The sequence below is a fragment of the Aythya marila genome (genome assembly GCF_965140915.1).
Source record: "Aythya marila genome assembly, chromosome: 1".
Classification (NCBI taxonomy): Eukaryota; Metazoa; Chordata; class Aves; order Anseriformes; family Anatidae; genus Aythya; species Aythya marila.
In genome coordinates this window covers 16,794,122-16,815,026 of record NC_139042.1, presented here as the reverse complement: position 1 = coordinate 16,815,026, position 20,905 = coordinate 16,794,122, and the positions used below count along the sequence as shown (strand labels likewise).

The following is a 20,905-nucleotide window of genomic DNA, read 5'->3' as shown; positions in this document are numbered from 1 at the left end:
CACAAAATTTCCCTCCTAATCCTGTTTTTTAGAACTTATTTTTTTCTTTGACTTTCCATTCTTCATTTCTCTCAACTGTTAAAATTATTTCTGCTACCACAGGGCTGAGCTGTGCTAAGTCATAGGCCATTTAAGCATTACAGTACTCACAGATGTCTCCCTGTTTTCTTGACACACAGAAAGAAATGACAAATGCCCTAGCAACTTGCACTGGTTACCTGTTTGTCATTATGCCCAGAGTACTCCACTTGCATTTATATCCCATTTAAGTTGTGTGTACGTCCTGCTTCTTTTACACCCTCATCCTTTGTCTTTGCGCATCTGATACTGAGTGTTTTGTTGCTGTTATGTTTTCAAAGTAATGCTGATTTTGTGCAGGGATGATAACTAGTTCTTACATCTGTCTGAACAGCCCAGTGATGGTGTGAAAACACAGCGTACTCCTGCCTTGGTTGCCTGTCTCAAACCTGCCTATTATCAGGCAGGTTTGAACTTCACAGTATGGGAAGTGCAGGACACAGCCTTTTTTCCCTGTTTCAGTGAATCACCTCTTCTCCCCCTACCCTCTCCCAGGAGAGAGCAAATACCTTCTGTTCTGAAAAAGGAACAACCGAGGCAGATAATCTGGCTGATACAGGGAACAAGTGGTGGTGCATGCAACATGCCTCCCTGAATACGCTTATTGGAGCCAGACCAGTGTTGGACGTCTTGGTTTGCTCTGCAAAAATGAGATTTGCCTTTGATACAGAAGAGAGTTTTGGTTTACTTAGACAGTTTTTTGTTCTGTAACTTCTACCTTTGGGTCACTTTTCCTGAAAAATATGATTAGGCCATCAGAGTCAGCACACTTCAGTATCTACAGAACTTTTAGACTTGATTGGGGTTTCTGGGACAGGCTTTCATTAGGCAAGGATGGCAGATGTAAAGCAGGCACGTCAGTTGTTTGGTGGAAAATAGCTTCAAATTGAGATTAATAAAGTTGTTTATAAGACTTGACAAAAGCTGTCCTAATATCACCAGATTTAGTGATGTCCTCCTTTTTGCTCTAATTTAATCATCTGACTTACCTAAACATCTTTGTTTTTTAGAGTAATCAAGAAGCTCTCAGGCTTTCTTTTAATATTTTTTTTTTAATTCTTAAACTTTCCATAAAGTTGAATACTTATTTTTCTGGTGAACAATTCTCACCTTTTCTCTTTTTGTTTATATGTGCAAATGTGTCTCTGTCTATTATCTTTATTTGAATCTGATGCACCCCTATGTAGTGGGAAAGTTTTGGAGGGAGCTGGACTGACCTGGCTCTTGACAGGACATTCATTGTGCAGCTCAGCTGTAAAGATGGTAACTTCCATCCCAAATGAGGACCTGGGTGGTTGGAGATAAATTCATAAACTGATAAAGAAGGTTTTACAGTTACACTAGTTGATGAAGGTATGAGAAGACTGAGGGCTGAGTTCATAAAAGGGGTGATGTGAAGCAGTACCTCGCCCTCCTGTGCTTTCCTTCTAGGTAGCTGGCAGTGGTAGTGTAAGCTAGGACTGAGTACCTGGACATGGAATTTGCAATAGCTGAAGTGCAGGGAAGTATTTAAGAAGCCATTTGGGAAATGAATACGTTCGTTCATCTCCCTGGTATTGTGTCAACAGGACTGGGATCCGTAGAGGGCCTTCATCACTGGGCTATGTGATAATCCTTACTTTTCAGGTGCACTGATAAATTCTGTCTGGTCAAGTGAGTCCTTCATGTCTTTTCTTCAGTCTTGCTTCTTCCAGGCCTCTTCTATTTCCTCTACTCCCTGCTTGGTGGGCAGAGAAGTCATGGGAGGTGGATTTGCAATTTCTTGAGCTGCCCTGAAGTTAAATCTCCCACATAAATGAATGATTTTCCTCCAGAATATTTTCACCAAAAGACATGTTTTTCTGCATGGAATCTGTCTTGCAGCCTTTTTTGAGCAATTCAAGAGTGTTAATGAGTGCTGGACATGAACTAAGCCAACCAGGGATAAAACTTAAGGATAAAGGTGCTTAGTCTAGGCATTCTGATTGGGTTTGGATGTAGAATAGATTTAAGCCATCCATCTCTGGCAAAATGGAAGAGGTTTTGAGAATGCATGGAGGAATAACTCAATACAACTCTAGAACTCTACTGATAGATCTACAGGCCTGTAAACTCTTAGGTGCTGAAGGGTAAACTGGGATTTTGGGGATTACACTTTTCTGTCCAAGCTAAGATGACCTCATTTGTAGGTAATTCCTTGAGGCAGATGTTTGCTTCTGACCTTAAAGTCTGAATATGTCCAATATAATAAAGAATTATATTATCTGGCAAAAAAATAAAGGGGTCTCCCGTGTGTTCATATGAATGATAGAGACTTCACCTGTAGCTGGCTGACAGAATGAGCTGAAACCAGGCAATTGGCATCTTGTTTCATGGATTCTGATACAGTAAAACCAACATCATCAGTAGTTTTGGAATTAACCTGATAGTAAGGACCACTCTGTAAAATTCTCTTTCTTGCAGTGCCAGTTGTGTAGGAAATGAGTCTGATCTAATGGAATGTGTTCAAAAGCCATAGCCAAAGTTTTCACCAGCTATTCAGTATTATCTATTGAAGTATTCAGAAGCATAGTATTTCTTCTGGGGATGAACCTTTATGACAAAGAACAAGAAATACAAGCTTGGTTCTTTTTGGAAATTTATGTTCGCTCTGGACTTGCGTAGTTGGATATGTGTTCAATCTCCTGTCCCTTCTTAATGTGGAAAAGAACTTGTGTAATGTAATGCTACTTGCTTTGAATTATAACAAACATGCAACATGTAAAGAACCTGTTCTTTTACCTTTAGAGCTTTAAATGTTTTAAATAATCTTTTAAATAAATGCTTTTATTCAGTGTGAGATTAGGTGCTGCTTTTGTTTTTGTCTGTAACCTCTGTTTTAAAATACATCTTCTGACACAGGCTTCAAGCCGTCAAGACGATGAGCAAGTGATCCTTGTCAGAACAGATCAAAGTGGAAGGGCATGGCCTGTGACTGCATCAGCTGAACCACAGGAGCCTAGAGGAGGACGGAGAAAGAGACAGATGGTAAGTTTTACAGAAGTGAGTGCTAAGGAGTGAAATTCAGAAATGATTTTGTAAATTTACTGTTATGGTGCATGAATTAATGTGTGTGACTTATCAGACTGTCGATAGGTAGTTAAAAAGTGCTCTTCAGAAGATGATTGTAATTAAGTGTTAGAGAACATATTAAGCATATATTAAGTTTATTTTCAGACTTATGTTGACCTCTGGACTGTTTTAGGGCTTATTTAAACATACAGTCAAGGAAAAGTAAGTCTTTTCTCAAATTATCAGTCTCTTAGCAAAGCAGTTTATACTGCATAAAGTTTATCTGAACTGAATATTTCTAAAATATCTGTGGGTAATTTCACTTTTCTTCTGATCAAAAGTACTGCTGCTGATAATATGACCCAACTTTTACAGCAAAGTCTTTTGGGGAACATGGAGAAGCTTGGAGGCTGGAGGAACATTTTATTCTTCTAATGTTTGTTTGCAGCAATAAATAAACTAGTGTTTTGAACTTGGGGCTGGAGGAGCAAACAATACCTTACATTTCTAGTACATGCTTGATTAGTACAACAGATCAGTTTGTAATAGCGTTGTGGAGGAGTAAAAAGAACAAGAGGTGAGGTATTGGTTGTCATCTTCCTGTTCTTTCTATGTTGGAAAAACGCCACCTCTGTTATGTTAATTACCATACCCTACGATTTTGCAGTTGTGTACTCTTAAGATGGCAGAGGTACCACATTTACTAAGTTTTCAATAATGTGTTTGATTGCTTTTTCTTTTCTTTCCTTTTTTTCCTTTTTTTTTTTTTTTTCTTTTTTCCTTCTTTCCTGGCTTAACTGTCTTAGTTGGAGAATTAAAAAAAAACTTCTGTAAATAATGGAGATTACTTTTTGGAATATTCCATCATTGTGAACTGATCAACCATTTCAGTGAATTACTGTGCGACTTGAATTGGTAGTGTTGGAGCTCTGACAGCCTAAGGATATAAGAGAGATAGTGATTGTGAAACAAGGCAATATTTTTATTTAGGCCTACTGAAACAATTGAAGGAATAGGAAATGCTCATTGCTCCTTTCCTTAGGTCAAATGAAGCAGCAAGCCCTGTTGTTTCAGATGTGCTTAGCTTGATCCTCTGTTCTTTAAACTTGCTGAAATTATCAGGGTCTGAATTCCATTCTTGATCTTTCTCACTAGGTTTTTATTGTATTCAATATGTTTGTTTCCAGGTCACTACTCATGTAGATAAAGAAAGAGTAAGGTACTTTCCGGATGATGACAGTATGAACCTGCAGGATTTAGTCAAAAATGAGAAGACAAGAACAGCAGAGGATCAAAATGCACTGTTCATGCGTATGGCATCAAAGGTAAGGTGTGATGTGTATGGGTTTCTGATTCTGCATTTTATTATAAGGAAAATCAAAAGAATAAGAGGCAATGACCCTCACTGTGCTAGGTATGGTGCTTTTTGGTGAGAATTCTGATTGTCTTGAATAATGTTCAAGTCTGTTGGATGATTTTACTGACATCAAAGAGACAGAAACATGCATGCAGGAAATATGGTGCATTCAGCTCCTTCATGAACTGATTGTGCTGTTTTTCTGCCTATAGATTTTCATGCTATAAATGCATTCTTCTTAGCTTACCCCTGAAGTTTCTAAAATTTATATGAATACACAAAAGATACTTTCCATATTTGTTGATTCCAAGTTTCTTTGCTTCAAACTGGAAAGATTCTTATTGTGTGTTCAGTTACCCTTTTTCATTTTTTGTATTTTTGACGTTGTACTAAGTAACTTTTAATGCAAGGACTGGATTGTATGCAGGGAAGCATAGCAAACTTGAACGGAGATCAAAGGCTTCTATGATATTTAGTTTTCTAAGTCTTCAAAGGGAAAATTCTGGTAATTTTTCTTTGTATTTTTTTTTCATGTAAATGTATTTTTTTTCTGTTCAACTTTGAAATACAAATTTTCTAAGTTTCTGATGACTGAGACACTTCATGTAAGAGCACCCCTACCAGTGATTCACTCGGATTTATTCTAGACTGTGACTGCTTAGGTGAAAGTATAAAAGCAGGTCACATTTCTAATGATGCATCCTCTGTGCGCTTTTCTGGCCATTACCAATTTGAAAAAAAAATAATTCCATAGCTGGTATTTCTCTCTGCTTTTGGTTTATGGATTGTTAAGGTAATTGGGGATTGGACTGAATATCCCCTTTTACTTCCTTTCAGTGACTTCTAATCTCATTCTATTATCTGTACCAACTGCTAAAAGCTATGGGCTATAATTATTTGATTTGAAGAAAACAAAAAAAAAAATGAACCCTGTGTGCATGGCATCTTTGGTTGCAATCTTCTACCTGCAGGCAGTCCCTCAAAGATCTAAGTTACCTGCATTATAAGGTTTTCTGGGATAGTGTTGAAATTCAATCCAGGTAGAAATGGCCTGGCTTCGGTATGTGTAAAAATTCTACTCAAAAGATCATGAACCTTGGCAACTGAACTACTGCATACTTATAGAGGAAAATGTAATATAGTGTTTATCTTCTAAAAAGAAGCAATTACAAAAAAAAATGCAGTATCTATGTACTGGAAAAAGAATACATAAAGAGAAAATGCTTGCAGGCTGTTGGGAATCTCTAGTACTAAGTGCTGACTGCAAATGTATGCTACTGACAAAAACATTCTAAGGGAGAGAACACCTTCCACAAATGGGATAAAACTTTATTATATAAATAAATCCAAGGATGAGTGAACAGAAGAATAAAGAACTTTTGGAGGGTAAAAGAAAAATCAAATCCAAAACTTAACAGTTATTTAAAAGTGCTTGACATGTCCAAGTAAGGAGAATGGAACAGAACCCGAGCCTAGCAGCCTGAAAGTAGGTTTTGATAAAAAAGATTGAAAATTGATCTAGAGAGAATTATATTGAGTAGATGTTTTGTTTTCTAAAACAATAAAATCAGGAATTAAGCTCACTGGAAGAAGCCTGCAGGAATGTTGTGTTGCTAAAAACTGATAATGATATCAATAAAGCATTTAGGAAAGATGAGTGCTTGACAGAACTAATGAAGTATTTGCATTTGAGGAGTGAGTAAGGGAATTGGGGTTGTTTAGCTTGGAGAACAGGAGGCTGAGGTGAGCTTATTGCTCTCTACAGCTACCTGAAAGGAAGCTGCAGTGAGGAGCATGTCCGTCTCTGTTCTCAGGTGACAAGTGACACGACATGAGGAAATGGTCTCAAGTTATGCCAGGGAAATTAGATTGGATATTAGGAAGAATTTCTTCATGGAGAGGGTTGTTATGCATCGGAACAAGCTGCTCAGGGAAGCAGTGGAGTCCCCATCCCTGGGGGTATTTGAGACATGACATTAAGGGCCATGGTTTAGTGATGGGACTTGGTAGGTCAGGTTGATGGTTGGACTTGATGATCTTGAAAGTCTTTTCAACCTAAGTTATTCAGTGGTTCTAGTATTAACTATAAATGAGGTCAGAGAGATTCCTATGCATGAGCTATTATTTATGGAGAATAAATGATGAACTGTCTCAACAGTGTCAGTTAAATAAAAGTTAGCTTCAGTTTATAAAAATCCATCATTTTAAATCCAAACTTGAATTTGAGATGAATAATAACAAACACTAAAACCAAATGGTCCCTGCTTAAGTAGTATGGAAACTCATGAGCTGGTGAGTGCAACCGTTATTTATCCATGCTGCTGGGGAACAGAGGACAGCAAGTATAATGGCAATCTGAAAAGAAAATAGAAGACAGGAATAAATGGTTAGTTTTTATTATAAAAGGAGTTTACTAATAGATTCTTCGGGAGTCTCTTCTGCTTAACAGGTACATAAACCGTCTGGAGGAAAGTATAACCTGACGATTTGTTACTGTTACGTAACTATTCAGGACTGTCAAAACCAGAGCTCACTGTAAAGAATGGTAGAATTTCAAAACAAAAAGCTGGGATTCTTCTAACATTATAAAACCTGTATAAAACTGATTCTCAAGATTCATTTTGGAGAGTCACTGGAGACAAGTACATATTCTGGTGGTGTGAGCCATCTGTTCAATTTTGAATGGCTGCTAAAGGATTTTTTTGGCTATAAAAGGAATTAAGAGAATTAGCTCAGACACAGGAAATTGTGTTGCAGACCTCTAAAATAAGGAGAAAGAGATCCGATCGTAGGTATCCAGGCAGTAAATTCAGATGAATGCCAGGTTTGCATTCTTAACGCAAAATGGTACTAATCGTGAAGCTGAGTGAAACTAAACTTTGCATGTACCACATTGCTACAGAAGCATGACTATAGGATACAAAAAAAAGTTGAAAATTGAGTTGTTTTTTTTTTTTTTACTGACAGTTTTATAATACAAAATATATGTGAAGTATTCAGTTTTTATTACTATTAGCTTTAAGTAACATGTCTGTAGTTTCTTCTGCCCTCGTCTGTGAGTAGTACTGAGTAAGTCGTTCAATTTTCCCAAATTCATGCTTAAAACTTATGTAATCCTTTCATTTCATCAGTAGATGCATGTGGGTGTATGGAGACTGGTTTCTAGAACATTACTTCAATAGAAATTACCTTTTATTTGTGTGCAGAAATTCTACTAAGGCATTTTTTTCCTTTTTGATTGTTTTACAAAAAGCAAGTGAGAAAGATTGTTGCTCATCAGACCATTTAAATTTTGCCCATAAACTAATTTCATTTCAAAATCTCTGCAATAATCTGTAACATGAACTTAAACATATAAGACAATTATTTATAAGTACAAAAGTACATTAGTAATGCTGGCCTTCACTTACGGATTTAGTAAAGAGATATGCTGGTATTATAGATTAGCAAACAGGGCATTTACACATTGCCTTTCCTTGGTTCTGAAGTCTGTAAAATGGAAAATTGCTTTCAGCCTTATCATTTTCACTTGCTGTGCAAGCCTGCCTGTTGTACATATTTGCATTTCCATCACCATAAAGCAAAATAATAGTCTGCAAGCACTTTACAAGCTAAACTAAAAAATGCAGGATGTTGCTGCTGCTTCTACTATTATGTAATAAACGTTTTTCTTCTTTCTTTACCTGGTGAAGCCCTTCTAGTGCAGCATTTAATACACCTGATAAAACTCTTACAAAGCTCTTGTGCACTGTTGCTTTTTACATTTACTTAATGATCTAAGCATGTGAGTGGTGTGCTGTAGAAACATTAACACAAAAACCTGAGACAGATAGTTTCAAGCATCTTATCCTGTGTTCCACTAGGTTTCAGTTTAATACAGTAGACAGCTTTCTGTGTATATTGTGTGGATGCAAAATTAAAGCTGTTCCTGCGAGAGCTAGATTACAGAAGAAAACTTGGGAAAAAGAGGAACTGTGTGGATGCAGCTCATAGTAAATGACTGCATAAGTGTTTTGTGTTTGTTAAGAATTAGGTTAGAAGTACCAGGTGTGTTACAAATGGAGACTTATGCAGGACAGCCCTTTTTTATGACTTCGAGGCATAGACAGGGATAACTGTAAAGTTAAATGCTAAAACTGTAAAGTTAAAATTCTAACAGTCTGTGGCTGAAGGTATTTTGTTTGGCTTACATTAAATTCAGTTGACTTTTACATAAAATGTTATCTGTCCTGGTAACTATTTGAAGCAAAATGAGCAATTTTCATTTCAAGTAACAGAAACAGCAAGGAGTGTGGTCCCTAACCCTTGAACAATCCTCTGTTGTTTGGTTCTTGCTTAACTTTCTGCTGCTCCAAGGTGGTCCCGAGCTACCTTGCTCACAGCATGATTTGTAATGTTCTCCTGTCACTGACATAGGACTTAAAAAGACTGTGCACTGATATGTTAAAATCCTTTGATGCTATGTGTTTAGTGTATGATTTCACTGGGAAGATCGGTTTGGGAAATGCCTATGTGTTGAATTATTTGTGGAATAAAACCTACAAAATTAGTTTCTTTTGTTGTAGGGAGGTTGGAGCTATAATAATAAAATTAACATGATAAAACTTTATCTTGATATGGCTTGAACAAATGCAGTTTGAGGTCAGAAAGGCTTTTTTTCTGAGGTGATTTTGTTCTAAACAATAAGTGTTAAATGTTGACTAAATTTAAATGTGGTGAGATGTGTTCTTATGTCACTCAGGTTTATATTCCCCAAAAAATAGTTTATTCTTTTTTGCAGCTTCCCAAAATATATGATGAGTACAACATTCCACAGATATTAACTCTGTCATTTAAGGTTGAAGACGTCAGTGTTGCCATGACAATTTAAAATCAAAATGGTACATTTTATACAATCTATATACGTTTTTTCACAGATTTTCCAAGCAGATTTACTTTTATTAGCTTATATGGAAGTAACTTTAAATATGATTGTGTTAGAGAGAAAACAGAAGCAGCAGAAGTTCAGCACATAAATAAAAAATAGAACAAGAAAATAAGCTGAAAATCCACCTGAAAAAAATGCAGGAATATTTTGTTACCATGCTAACTGCATTTAATGGAATTTCCTGTTTCATCCCCAAATTTCAGAGGAAATATGAAGAGGAAAAGGTACACTCGGTGTATTATGTAGGTGGAATGCCCATTGATTAGGAGTTTTGTCTCTTGAGGTTAACTTCAATGACGATATTAAATTCTTCAGTAGGGCTTTCTTTCCATAGGATGTACCCAGAGAGCAAGTGATAGAAGCGGAGGGAGAGATAAGAGATGCAGCATGCTTCAGATTGAATATGGAGGCAGCCAGCACTGTATAAGACTCCAGGGGTTTTACTGTAGCAATAAGAAAAACAGAATCAGTGTAAAATTAAACTGAGAGTCAGTTCCAGTGATCTGAACAAGTGTTGGCAGAAAAATGAGGCTGACTCTGGAGTGTGTTGAATACAGATCTACAAAAGTTACTTTCAGAAGCGGCCCTATGCCAAGGTGCCTAATGGCTTCAGTAATGTTAACGCTGGAAAAATAAAAATAAAAATAACAAAAAAAATATGAAATGAATATTATATAATTACTTACACAATGTGATAATTAACATGAATAATAAGGGTATGCTACGGATTTCATCAGCAAATACAACATTGTAACTTTTCCATCTCAAATTATTCCCATTTATGCACAGTCAGATGCTAATCCTTTCTTGAATTCCTCTGCTGAATGGTTAGAGATCTTTTTTTCTTTTTTTTTGGGTGTCTGCCACATTTGCACATTTGCACTGTAGTAAAGCTGTCTAAATGGGAGCCCAAAGGATGCTTTTTGTGCGCTCTTGAAAGACGTTTGGATGTCTTCCCTGACTATTGCTAAATGTTTGTATATTGCAGACCTTTGTTGGCCAGGACAAGCAAAATTCTGATGCCGTCTCTGTTGGTTAAACCAAAGCTGCAGCCTGGTTTTGGAAAACAGATCCCCATCAGATGGGTGGTAGAAACTTGACTGTTGCATGCAGTGAGGTGTAGGATGCTGTGGTGCTAAGCATACTGAAGCTGCCTGTTTATTCTCTGGTTAATTGTTGCTTGCCAAAGGCGAAGTTGAAAAATAGAGGGCACATATGAAAGAAGGATGTGTCAGATGAGCCCAGAACTAAAAAGTGAAATGGGAAAGAGAAGGCAAGGAACTGAGAAGATGCTGCCTCGGATGTGGGTGTTGAGTCAGCTCTTGTTATTGTCCAGTGTCTGGTAGGAACTATGACTTCAGGTACATCATCTTTATAGATGTCTGAACTTCTTATGTAAACTTTGGGCTGTTCAGAGATGTAAGTAAGACATCCAAACTTAGAAGTGATACATAGGTGACTGCCTATTTTGCTGTGCAGCACCTGATATACAGTGTGCGTAGCAACAAGCGTGGCCAGGGAACTAACTGCACAACTTCCAGAATGCAGTGCCTTCCACGTCTAACAGGTGTGATACCTCACCTGATGCAGCACAGGGGCTTTCCAGCAACTCTAATACAGCAGCACAGTTTCTTCTTTGGATTTGTACTAGCTCTATCTTTTGTACTGAAGAAGATATTTATGAAATAAATCAGTTTTTATTCCTTGCTTCCCTTCTAGCATATTTTGAGAACTCTCTTGTTGTTCTTTCAATTCCCTAGTACCTTGTTCAGAGAGATTTCATTATAACTAAATCATGCAATTGGCAAAACATACTGGACACCTTATTGGAAAAGCAAGAGTATAAATTTTTGGAAGGAGAATTTCCATTTTCTTCCTGAATAACTTATTTGAAAAGAAAAGCTAATGTTTAGAGTAGTAATTGAAGAGTACTATCTAGTTTGGTGTAACAGCAGCTGCATTTTGTTGCATTTCAGTGCTGACACATGGGTGCTTGGCATCTGTAGCACTTGAGGGAAGATGATATTTAAGGATTGATGCCCTCAGAGGCCTTTTAACTGCTACTGACAAAGAATGTGTTAATGATGTTCATTGCTACTATTCCAGTATTGCAGAGTCTTGCAGACTTTTTTTTTTTTTTTTTTTTTTTTTTATAAAGGCAGCAAAAACATTGCTGAATAGATTAACTGACATAAACTTGTAGTATATCTTATTTCAGTAGGAATACACAGTTCTTGCCGGATAATATTTGTGCTTGTCTTTAGGTTTCTGAACTTCCTGAAGTATTTTCAGGTATGTTGTAGGGACATTGTGATAATAGGGAATTTGCAAAGAAAATGTTATTCCTTTCATGACGGTTGTTTTTAAAAGCAAATGTATGTCCCATTTTAACATTATTTTAAAGTCATCCAAAGGATGTGAAAAACATGACGAGAAACAAAGATTCAGGGACAGGCTGACCATCTGTAACTGGGTCTCTTTGTCTCAAAACTGCGGTATAATGGCAGCGTACATTGGTGTGCTAGATTTATTACTTGAATAAAGGTCTTGTAAACTTGTTAAATGTGTGAAAATGGGGAAAAAATAATAGGCCCTTATTTTTCCAGTTCCCCCTTGCCTGTTCTTCAGCAAGGGAAAGTATATATGGTGCTTGAGGAGCGTACACCTGCATGGTTGTTATTAGTGGCTAGGCTTTTTTATTGCACAAGCAAGTTGAAATAACTTTCTTCTTAGATCTTGTTTATTTCAAGCACATATTTAATGTCTGAAACTGGGGTGTTGGTTTCTTGAACTGCCTTACAGTCTTTTGTGTCTTCTGTTATTGCAGTGGGATCTGTAGTGATATTTCAGTGTGTGCCCTGGAAGCTGGGACGGCCAACCATACTCAGGGGTGCAGCAGGTCCAGCACTGCCAGCTGGGAGAGGGAAGGGATTGTCCTGCTCTGCTCTGTGCTGGTGGGGCCTCACATCGAGTACTGTGTGCAGTTCTGGGCAACACAATATAAGAAAGACATAAAACTATTAAGAGAGTTACTCTACTAAAGGAGAGCTACAAAGATGGCGAAGGGTCTAGAGAGCAAGATGTAGGAGCAGCTTCTGAGGCCCCTTGGTTTGCTCAGCCCAGAGCAGAGCAGGCTGAGGGGAGGCCTCATGGCAGCCTGCAGCTCCCTCACGAGGGGAGCAGAGGGGCAGGCGCTGAGCTCTGCTCTCTGGGGACAGCGACAGGACCCGAGGGAACGGCATGGAGCTGGGACAGGGGAGGGTCAGGCTGGGGGTTAGGGAAAGGGTCTGCACCCAGAGGGTGCTCGGGCACTGGGACAGGCTCCCCAGGGCAGTGGTCATGGCACCAAGCCTGCTGGAGTTCAAGAAGCGTTTGGACAGTGTCTCAGACACATGGTCTGACTTTTTGGGTGGTCCTTTGGGGACCCAGGAGTTGGACTTGATGATCTTTGTGTGGGTCCCTTACAACTTGGGATATTCTATGATTCAGTATCTTGTTTGTTGCTAGAAGTGATCCAAACCTGATCTGTGCATACTCTTTATATCCCTTTCCTGTGGCTTCTATTGCCAAAATGCTGCATTGCTACCTACCTTTGTATTGTTCCCTTATTACTCTGAAGTAGTCTTGTGTCTATGCTATTGAGTTCCTTGACTTTGCTTAATCCAATTCTGTTGAACAAAATGTCACATCTTAAACCAGAATTGCATTTTCCAGATTTAGTTTTATAATTTTTATTATTCAATTCAGTTAAAATATCAGTTGGAAGGTGGCTCTTAATATATAACCGTATAACTTTATCTGTTTAGTATTATATAATTAACTCAGTTGTTTGGTACTGAAAGTACTGAGCCTTTTCAAAAGAAATTGTTGATCTGTTTTAGGGAACTTCATTCAGTATTCAGGAAAAGTAAGAGCTGTTGTCTGTGTTTTGGGGTGGAAAACTACCTATCTACCCTCCAAAATAGTGTTCCCCCCTCCTTTTTTTTTTCTTTTTGTCTTATGTTATCTAAACAGACTACTCCTGGGATATACATAGGATTTTCTTTTATTAGGAAAACTTTTCACTTATGGCAGTTGGTTTTAATATTGCTGTTGTCTTAAATGGTGGCTACATTTGAACATTAAACAAGGCAGACCACTCCGAGCACCATATGTTCTTTGTATAAGAAAATTAAATGAAGCAGGCAAATTATGTGAAATAAATCACACATATATAAATCAACAGTCCATCGTGACAGGATTTTTGTAGGTTACAAAGGAGACGGTTCCAGAGGGTCTGTAACTCAGAGGGTTAGTTTGCTGAATCATTGTTATTTAGCTTTATAGTCTAGATATCAAACATTTAACTTAATGTTGTTCGATTGGATTTAATAACTGTTTCTGTAATGAGATGAAATGCCTGTAACCAAAATATCTGAGAGACTGTATTTGAAGAGAAGCCCCTTAGATCAGACCTCAGCAAGTAATAAAACTGTAACGACACCCTTGACACTAGACCTTTTTGAATCTTTTGAATGTTCACAATATGTATCTGTAGGTTCAGGAGCCCTTTATACCCAAAGGAAGAGATATTTAGCAAGTTGACTACAAAGAATTTTTTTTGTGTGTGTGCGCTAGATATTAATATTTTACTTCAAAATATCAAATGTAAAGTCTTTAATTTTCAAACCTGCTCTTTGTGGGAAAACATACAACTTTATTGTCTCTGCAGGCAGAATAAGCTTCAGCTAGTCTAAGTATATCTAGTGAACAACGTCATTCATGTCAATGTTATTTTCCGTGCGAGGACAGTACTTCAGGTCTTGAAAAGGAGGAGAAAATGGATGTACAGGTCTTCAGTTATTCCCTGGGTAGATGTTTCTAACTGCTTTAAGAGAGTTTTCAGGAGGTTCTGTTTCATTATCTTGACAAAGACACGTCATTTACACAGTCACAGAAAGCGATCTACCTATTGAATAAAATGTCTTCAGTTACCTCTAGCAAAGGACTAATGCTACCCCAGTCTGTATTTTAATATGTATTAGGATTTGTTGCAAAGACACCTTTGCTGTTTCTTGAAGGAAATGCTATAGCTAATTCTTGAAGGAAAGCTACTCATACATAAATCTGCCAGTGCTCTGAAGGTCCAGCACCTCCAGCATCAAGAGATCTATATAATGTGTTGGGTTTTTTTCCCCTGTCATTTTGATAAGGAAATTACTGAAACTATTCAAGGTAAAATTGCAGTCAGGTATAGCATAAAAGTATCACAGCATAAGGACTTTGTTTAGTGAGGAAAAACTTGGAAAAATTATTTTGAAAGCTTTTTACCTTTGCTTTAGTTATGTTGAATGTTTAGGCTATTACTGGCACATTATTTTAAAGGTACACAGAGTAGCCAGAAAAGTAAGTGGATAAATACTTTCCTAAATCCTTTACAGTCTTGGTAATCAAGACTTGTTAAGTCTTCATTTAGGCAAGACCACATGGGATTTATTTGTCACCAAAGATTGATAAAGGCTAATGTTATAAGCACATCTACATGTGTGTGTTGAGTGGTGAAGCTTAGTGAAATCTTCTGTCATTTAAGTTTGTCCTGTGACCCACATACATGCTTTTCTGCCCTCCTCTCCTTTCCATTCACTGTCTCTTGCTGCTGTCACCCTGTCACCCTGTCATCGCCTCCAGTTCCTAGCTACAGACTCCATTCCTTCAAAGTCTAGGTGAGACACAGCCGTTTTGTCTGGGTTTCCATTTAATAAAGATCCTGTAAGATACCATTGACCCTTAAGCACATCTTTGTAACAAATACTAAATATTTTCAGAGCTTTCTTTTAAACGTATGGTGTTTAACTAAAGTGTAACAATTAGTAAACAAACGTTAAAAAATGCGAATTATTCAGCCTTGTTTCTGGTGATGTTGTGTTGGTTATGCCTATCTAGCAACAGGTACTTTCAAGAAAGACTTTTCTTCACAAAATGGCTTAGTATTGTTCACTTGAGAAGAACAATTGTTGGCATGTTTCCACAGAGTATGAATAGGAGGTGCAGAGTTATGGTGTAGCTATTCTACAACAGATGGTTTAATGGGCAGTGATAGTTGTAATAGGAGAGGAGGAGGAGGAAAGGAAAGACTGAAATAAAATGTATGATATATGTGATGAAGAAAAAATTGTGCATCTATTTAAAGCTGGAGTTATGTCAGGGTAATGTTGAAATACCTAGCCCCTAACTTGAGATGGAATATAGTAATATATTCCTCTCACTGCTGTCACACATCTATACTTTAATATCTATGCTGTCTGAGATTGTGTCTGACTGCTCTCAGGAGACGTATCTGATAATAGCATGTTTTGCAGGTGCTGAATGGAATGCAGCAGTGCTACTGCTGCTACATACTTTATCGTTTTCTCAGTAAAGGATGTTCCTAAGAGCTAAGTTTTTTTTTTTTTTTTTTCCTTGCCTATTTGTATAAAAATGCATTTTTTTGTGTGTATCTTTTCAGCTGATGGAAAAAACTGACAGAGAGTACTACACTCTGGATGATATGTTTGTTTCCAAAGCAGCAAAAAGAGCACGCAGTGGGGAAGAGGAAGAAATACAAAGAAGAAAAGCAATACGTGAGCACCAACTGCTTGCTGCACGCATGGAAAAGTGCCCGTACTGCTTTGATAGCAGTGAACTTTCTAAACATCTTATTATTGCAATTGGTACCAAGGTAAGAAAATAGTAATTTAGCACAAAATTAAAAAAAAAAAAGAAATAAAAGAAGGCAGTGTTAATGGTAGAGTGCCTAAGTTTAAGAACACAATTGCTGCTTTGGAATGTTTTATTGTTCTTCATCTTATTCTCCCAGACCTTCCTATTGATTTCAAGAATTTCTTGAGGGTTGGCGACAGAAGGATACAAGTCTGTCATGAATTAGAAAGCTAGTCTTTGATATCAGAACTTCTGATTTGTGGAAGACAGATGCAATAATGAAAGATTGGAGTGCAGAGATCAGACTGTAGGTGGTTTTGTGAAAGACTAAATCACACTGCACTGGAGGAAATTTGAACTGGTTACGAACTGTATCTCAATGATGTCAAAGACAACTAAGTGGAGAATTCCATTCTTAAGCCTAAAATCCTTTGAAATGAAGAAAAGTTTGGTACAGTGAACCTTCTTGTTTCTGTTAATGCTTTTAAAATATGTATAAATATTCGGATTTATAACATCTGAAATGCTTTAATATAGGCTTTTTCTGATCATTATGCAAGGTTGTCGTTTATTATCGATATTTTTCATTTGATTTTCATTTTTATAAACTTTTTATAGACCAAGGAATTAAATGCACATGCATATACCTACACGTGTGTATGGATCTGTATGTATATATACATATCTGTATGTACATATATATATATAAAAGATATATTAAAAAAAAAAGCATGTGTATTCTAATGGACAAAACCAGTGTGATTTCATAATAAACTGGTTCATAACTGGTTGGTCTCTTAGCCTGATATTACTGACTTTTCAGTGGAGCTGCTGTCTGGATACTGCTACTTCATTGGAGCTACTGATGGATAATGCCAACTGTCACAATCACAGAATGGTTTAGGTTGGAAGGTACCTCTGGAGGTCACCTGGTCCAACCTCCCTGCTCATGCAAGGCCACCAAGAGCAGCTTGCCCAAAACAAACTTCAGCACAAGAAAAAAAAAATCATTTTTTCCCACTTGCTTAGGCTTTTACTGAATGTGGTTCAGTAGTTGGGACTCTTTACCAGGGAGTGCAGTGACAGTACAAGGAGTAATGGCTTAAAACTAAAAGAGGAGAGATTTAGATTAGATATTTGGAAGAAATTTCTTTATTCAGCAGGTGTAAAGGCTAGATTGCCCAGAGAAGCTGTGGATGCCCCATCCCTGGAGGTGTTCAAGGCCAGGCTGGATGGGGCTTTGAGCAATCTGGTCTGGTGGGCGGTGTCCCTGCCCATGGCAGGGGGTTGGAACCAGGTGGTCTTGAAGGTCCCTTCCAGTGCAAACCATTCTATGGTTCTGTGTTTTTCAGTCAAGTTCATTAACTATTGAAGAGTTAGGTAAATAACAGAGAGAAAGCTGAATTGGTTTAAAGTCCTTGCTGTAAATACCTTGCTGTAAGTAGAAGTTAATGGCTTCTATTGGTTTGAAATCTATTAGATAATGTAATTCTTAGCCATAGCGACAGGAAGGTTTTTAACACAAGAAGGATAGGCACTTCAGTTTTTGTTTACTCTTTGTAGGTATACTTGTCTCTACCGAGCAACGAGTCCCTTACTGAAGGACACTGCCTGATAGCCCCCTTACAGCACCATACTGCAGCCACACTTTTGGATGAAGAAATCTGGGAAGAAATCCAGGTTAGCTGAGATACCTTCTCATGTTTTAACGGTTTTGTTATAAAATGTTGTTTTGAATAATATTGTACTTGTCATGTGTAACTGCGTAATTTCAGCTTGTCAGCTCTTTTTGGTTCTACTAAGGGGCAGAACATTCTTGCACTGTGGTTGGATATTAGTGGTCAAAACTGGGTAAAGGGAAACACAGGGTAAACACTGAAGAAACATTCCCATTTATAAGCTCTAGAAAAATGTTGCCTAAGAAAGTTGCAGAGCTTCTATCCTTGGAGGTCTTTGGAAGCAGGCTAGAGGAACATATTAAGAACAACATAGGTACAGCTGATCCCTTACAGAAAGTGGAATAACTGTCTTAAGAAAGGTTGTCGGGACGGAAAGATCACTTATAATAAAAGAATGGCTAAAGATGTGTTGTTTACATGAAATTTTTTAAGCTAATCTGGTTTTGTGGCGGATAGCAAGACAGAACTATTTTCATTCTTCTTCATATAAGTCAGGTCCCTGTTAGAATCCAATTTCCTACTTTTTTTGAAAAGAATTACTAGAATAAAGTGCCAGGCACAGTGGTTCATGCTTTCCAACTGTCATATGAAGACATTTTGAAGGTTTTGAGTTTTGTTTTCCTTGGAAAATGAAAATCAAGGGAGAAATGTAACAAACTTACGCCTAAAAGATTGACAAGGATCAGTCTCTCTCCCAGCCCCACCTTTATGATTATTACAAGGGAAAAATAACTTACAACCTGTGTTTTACATCAAAATACTGGAGACTAGTTCAGACTATGGAAAAAGGTCATTGCTTGCACAGTTGCTTAGATTTAAAAACAGGTTAATCCCTGAGTTTGAAATGGTTTAAGTAACTTTGATCTTGCCTCAAGCCTGGCAGATGGATTCTCGTACTTTCCATGGTTGCTCCCAGCATTGATTCGCATGGCTGGTGTAATTTTTATGCAGTGTTGCTTTGTTAATTATGCTCCTCCCAAGCAGGAATGAAAAGAACTTTTTCATAGGACAGAAATGACTTAGAAAGTTGTATAAGAAGCAAATAAGTGTGATGAGTAGGATCAGGAGTTAAAACAGAGCACTGGAGAGAAGAGAGAACTATATTTATCCTGTATCCTTTATTTATTCTGCTGGCTTTTAACTAAGTAGGGGTGTGGACAAAACAGTTATAAGTAAAAGATGACCACTTTCCTAAGTGTATATGAGAAGGAAAATAGGATAAAGAAAAAATGAGCAAATGCAGTTTCTGTATTCAACCCATGACTTTTCCTTGCTAGAAAATGCAGCTCATTGGTAAACCCACCAATGCTGTGAATGTAATAATTTTCAGTTTAAACGTTTATTTGTAGGAAAGTACTTAGGGGGTGATGGACATGATATTTTTCAGCTCCTGTGTAATTCAGTAGAAGGAGTCTGGAAGGCTTCCACAGGAGTATAAACATACACTTAGTCACTGGCTAAGCTAACTTAATGATGCCAGAGCCATATCTGATGTTGCGGTTGAGGGGAAAAAAACATCTCTGTTACACTGGATTGAGCACATGTTTTAGCTAACTATTTTTGCTGGGATTTTTTTCAAGATGTGTTCAAATAAAGCAGGAAAGGTTCATTTATACTATTTGGCTTCTGGCACTTGAATTTAACGATTCATGTTTTAGACTTTTATGCGCTTCACTTGCCAAAGTAAATACACATGTAATTTTTTAATATGAAAAGATATAAATCTGCATGTTCAGTTGCTTGAACAGTGGCATGTATCAACATCCTCTGCATCTGAACATAGGCCATGCCCTCTTGTTTGCTCTTACGAGCAGCTTTGTCCTTTCCAATGCTGATTACCGTTGGTATTTTGGCCCACTCAGAATTTGGAGGAAAAGTGCAATGCATTTAGAAACAAGAAACTGCAGTCTGGGAAATGTTAGCTAACATCTGTAGGTATTCCATGCTTTTCAGTGGATCTGTATTTCACTTGTTATTGCAGGGTAGCAACTTTAAGTAGTAATAATTCTCAACTTTTGGTTTAATGTTTCTCTTATCTCACCACAGCTACCTGCTTTGGTGCATTTCAGCAGTACAGGTCTGGGAGGTGGAGGGGGGAGAAGATAGCAAACTCATAGTTTGGTTACCTGTCTCTGTGTCCATTAAGGTCCCATATCTGTCATGGCATAGTGATCTGTTCACTGGGCACAGTGATCTGTTTAGTAGGAAGTATCTTCCAGCTGTGTTTCATTGGTTGTTATGGGGGGAAGGTGTAGCACTATTTTGTCACAGGGTGGAACAACTTAGTTACAAGGAAGAATTCAGGGCACATGTGTCTGATTTGGAGAGCTTGGTTAAGAAGCAGAGATTTGATCAAGTTTCTTATACTTTTGGTTTATTATACTGTGGAAGATGACAAAGGGGTGGGGAGAAGAGACCTCAACTTCTAGTTCTGTTGTGGTAATGATTTGTGGTAGTGGCTCGTTTTCCATCTCTTATTGTAGTACTTGATATATTTATGAATGCCTTCATTTGCTTATGTTTGATTTGTCAACTTTCCAATTGCATCAAAATAGGAAATCTTAAACCTCAGATGGGGTTAGCCTTTTAATTGTGGTGTTTGTACTTCTAAGCGTTGTTACTTATCAAGAATGAAAAAAAATCAATGCGAAAAGGTTAATTTATGACTTACATAAGTAATGGACCTGTGGTACTTGTGGTCTATGAAGCACACAGTTTCTGTGAATTCCTGGCTTACAGTATGGGAGTGCTTAAGGAGTGGGTGTAATACAAGGGCCTTCATTTAAAACAGCAGTTTTCAGGATGTTAACTTGAGACTCTTTCTGAAACATCCACCCTGTCACAAAGTCAAAATCTTTTATGCATTTGAAAATGAGTCTGAATGGGTCTCTGAAATCATCTATTGTACTCAGTAATTTAGTTCTGCAACTACACTGCAAGCTGTACCATTATGCTCTTGTATCTCTTAGATGCAAATACCAACTGCCCAGAGTCTGGGAGCAGCAAGATCAGGCTGCTCCGCAGGGAAGGTGACGGGTGGCAGGTGAGATGGGGTGGAAGGTGACAGCAAGCTGGGGGAGCATCTCCTCACTGCCATGATGGTGGACGGGGTCAGCCACAGCCAGTGATGGCCAGACATCTGCAGTGATGAGTGAG

The 20,905-nt window shown here is 37.7% G+C and overlaps 1 protein-coding gene across 2 annotated transcripts in view; it reads left to right on the top strand.

Moving 5' to 3' along the window:
- Positions 1-20,905, top strand: part of CWF19L2 (CWF19 like cell cycle control factor 2) — a 67,827-nt gene that overhangs the window by 41,073 nt on the left and 5,849 nt on the right. For both annotated transcript variants that reach the window (XM_082784007.1, XM_082784008.1), the window contains exons 11-14: positions 2,959-3,084; positions 4,296-4,433; positions 15,877-16,089; positions 17,634-17,750. In XM_082784007.1, the coding sequence (XP_082640133.1) occupies positions 2,959-3,084; positions 4,296-4,433; positions 15,877-16,089; positions 17,634-17,750 (594 nt within the window). The remainder of the gene's footprint in view (positions 1-2,958; positions 3,085-4,295; positions 4,434-15,876; positions 16,090-17,633; positions 17,751-20,905) is intronic.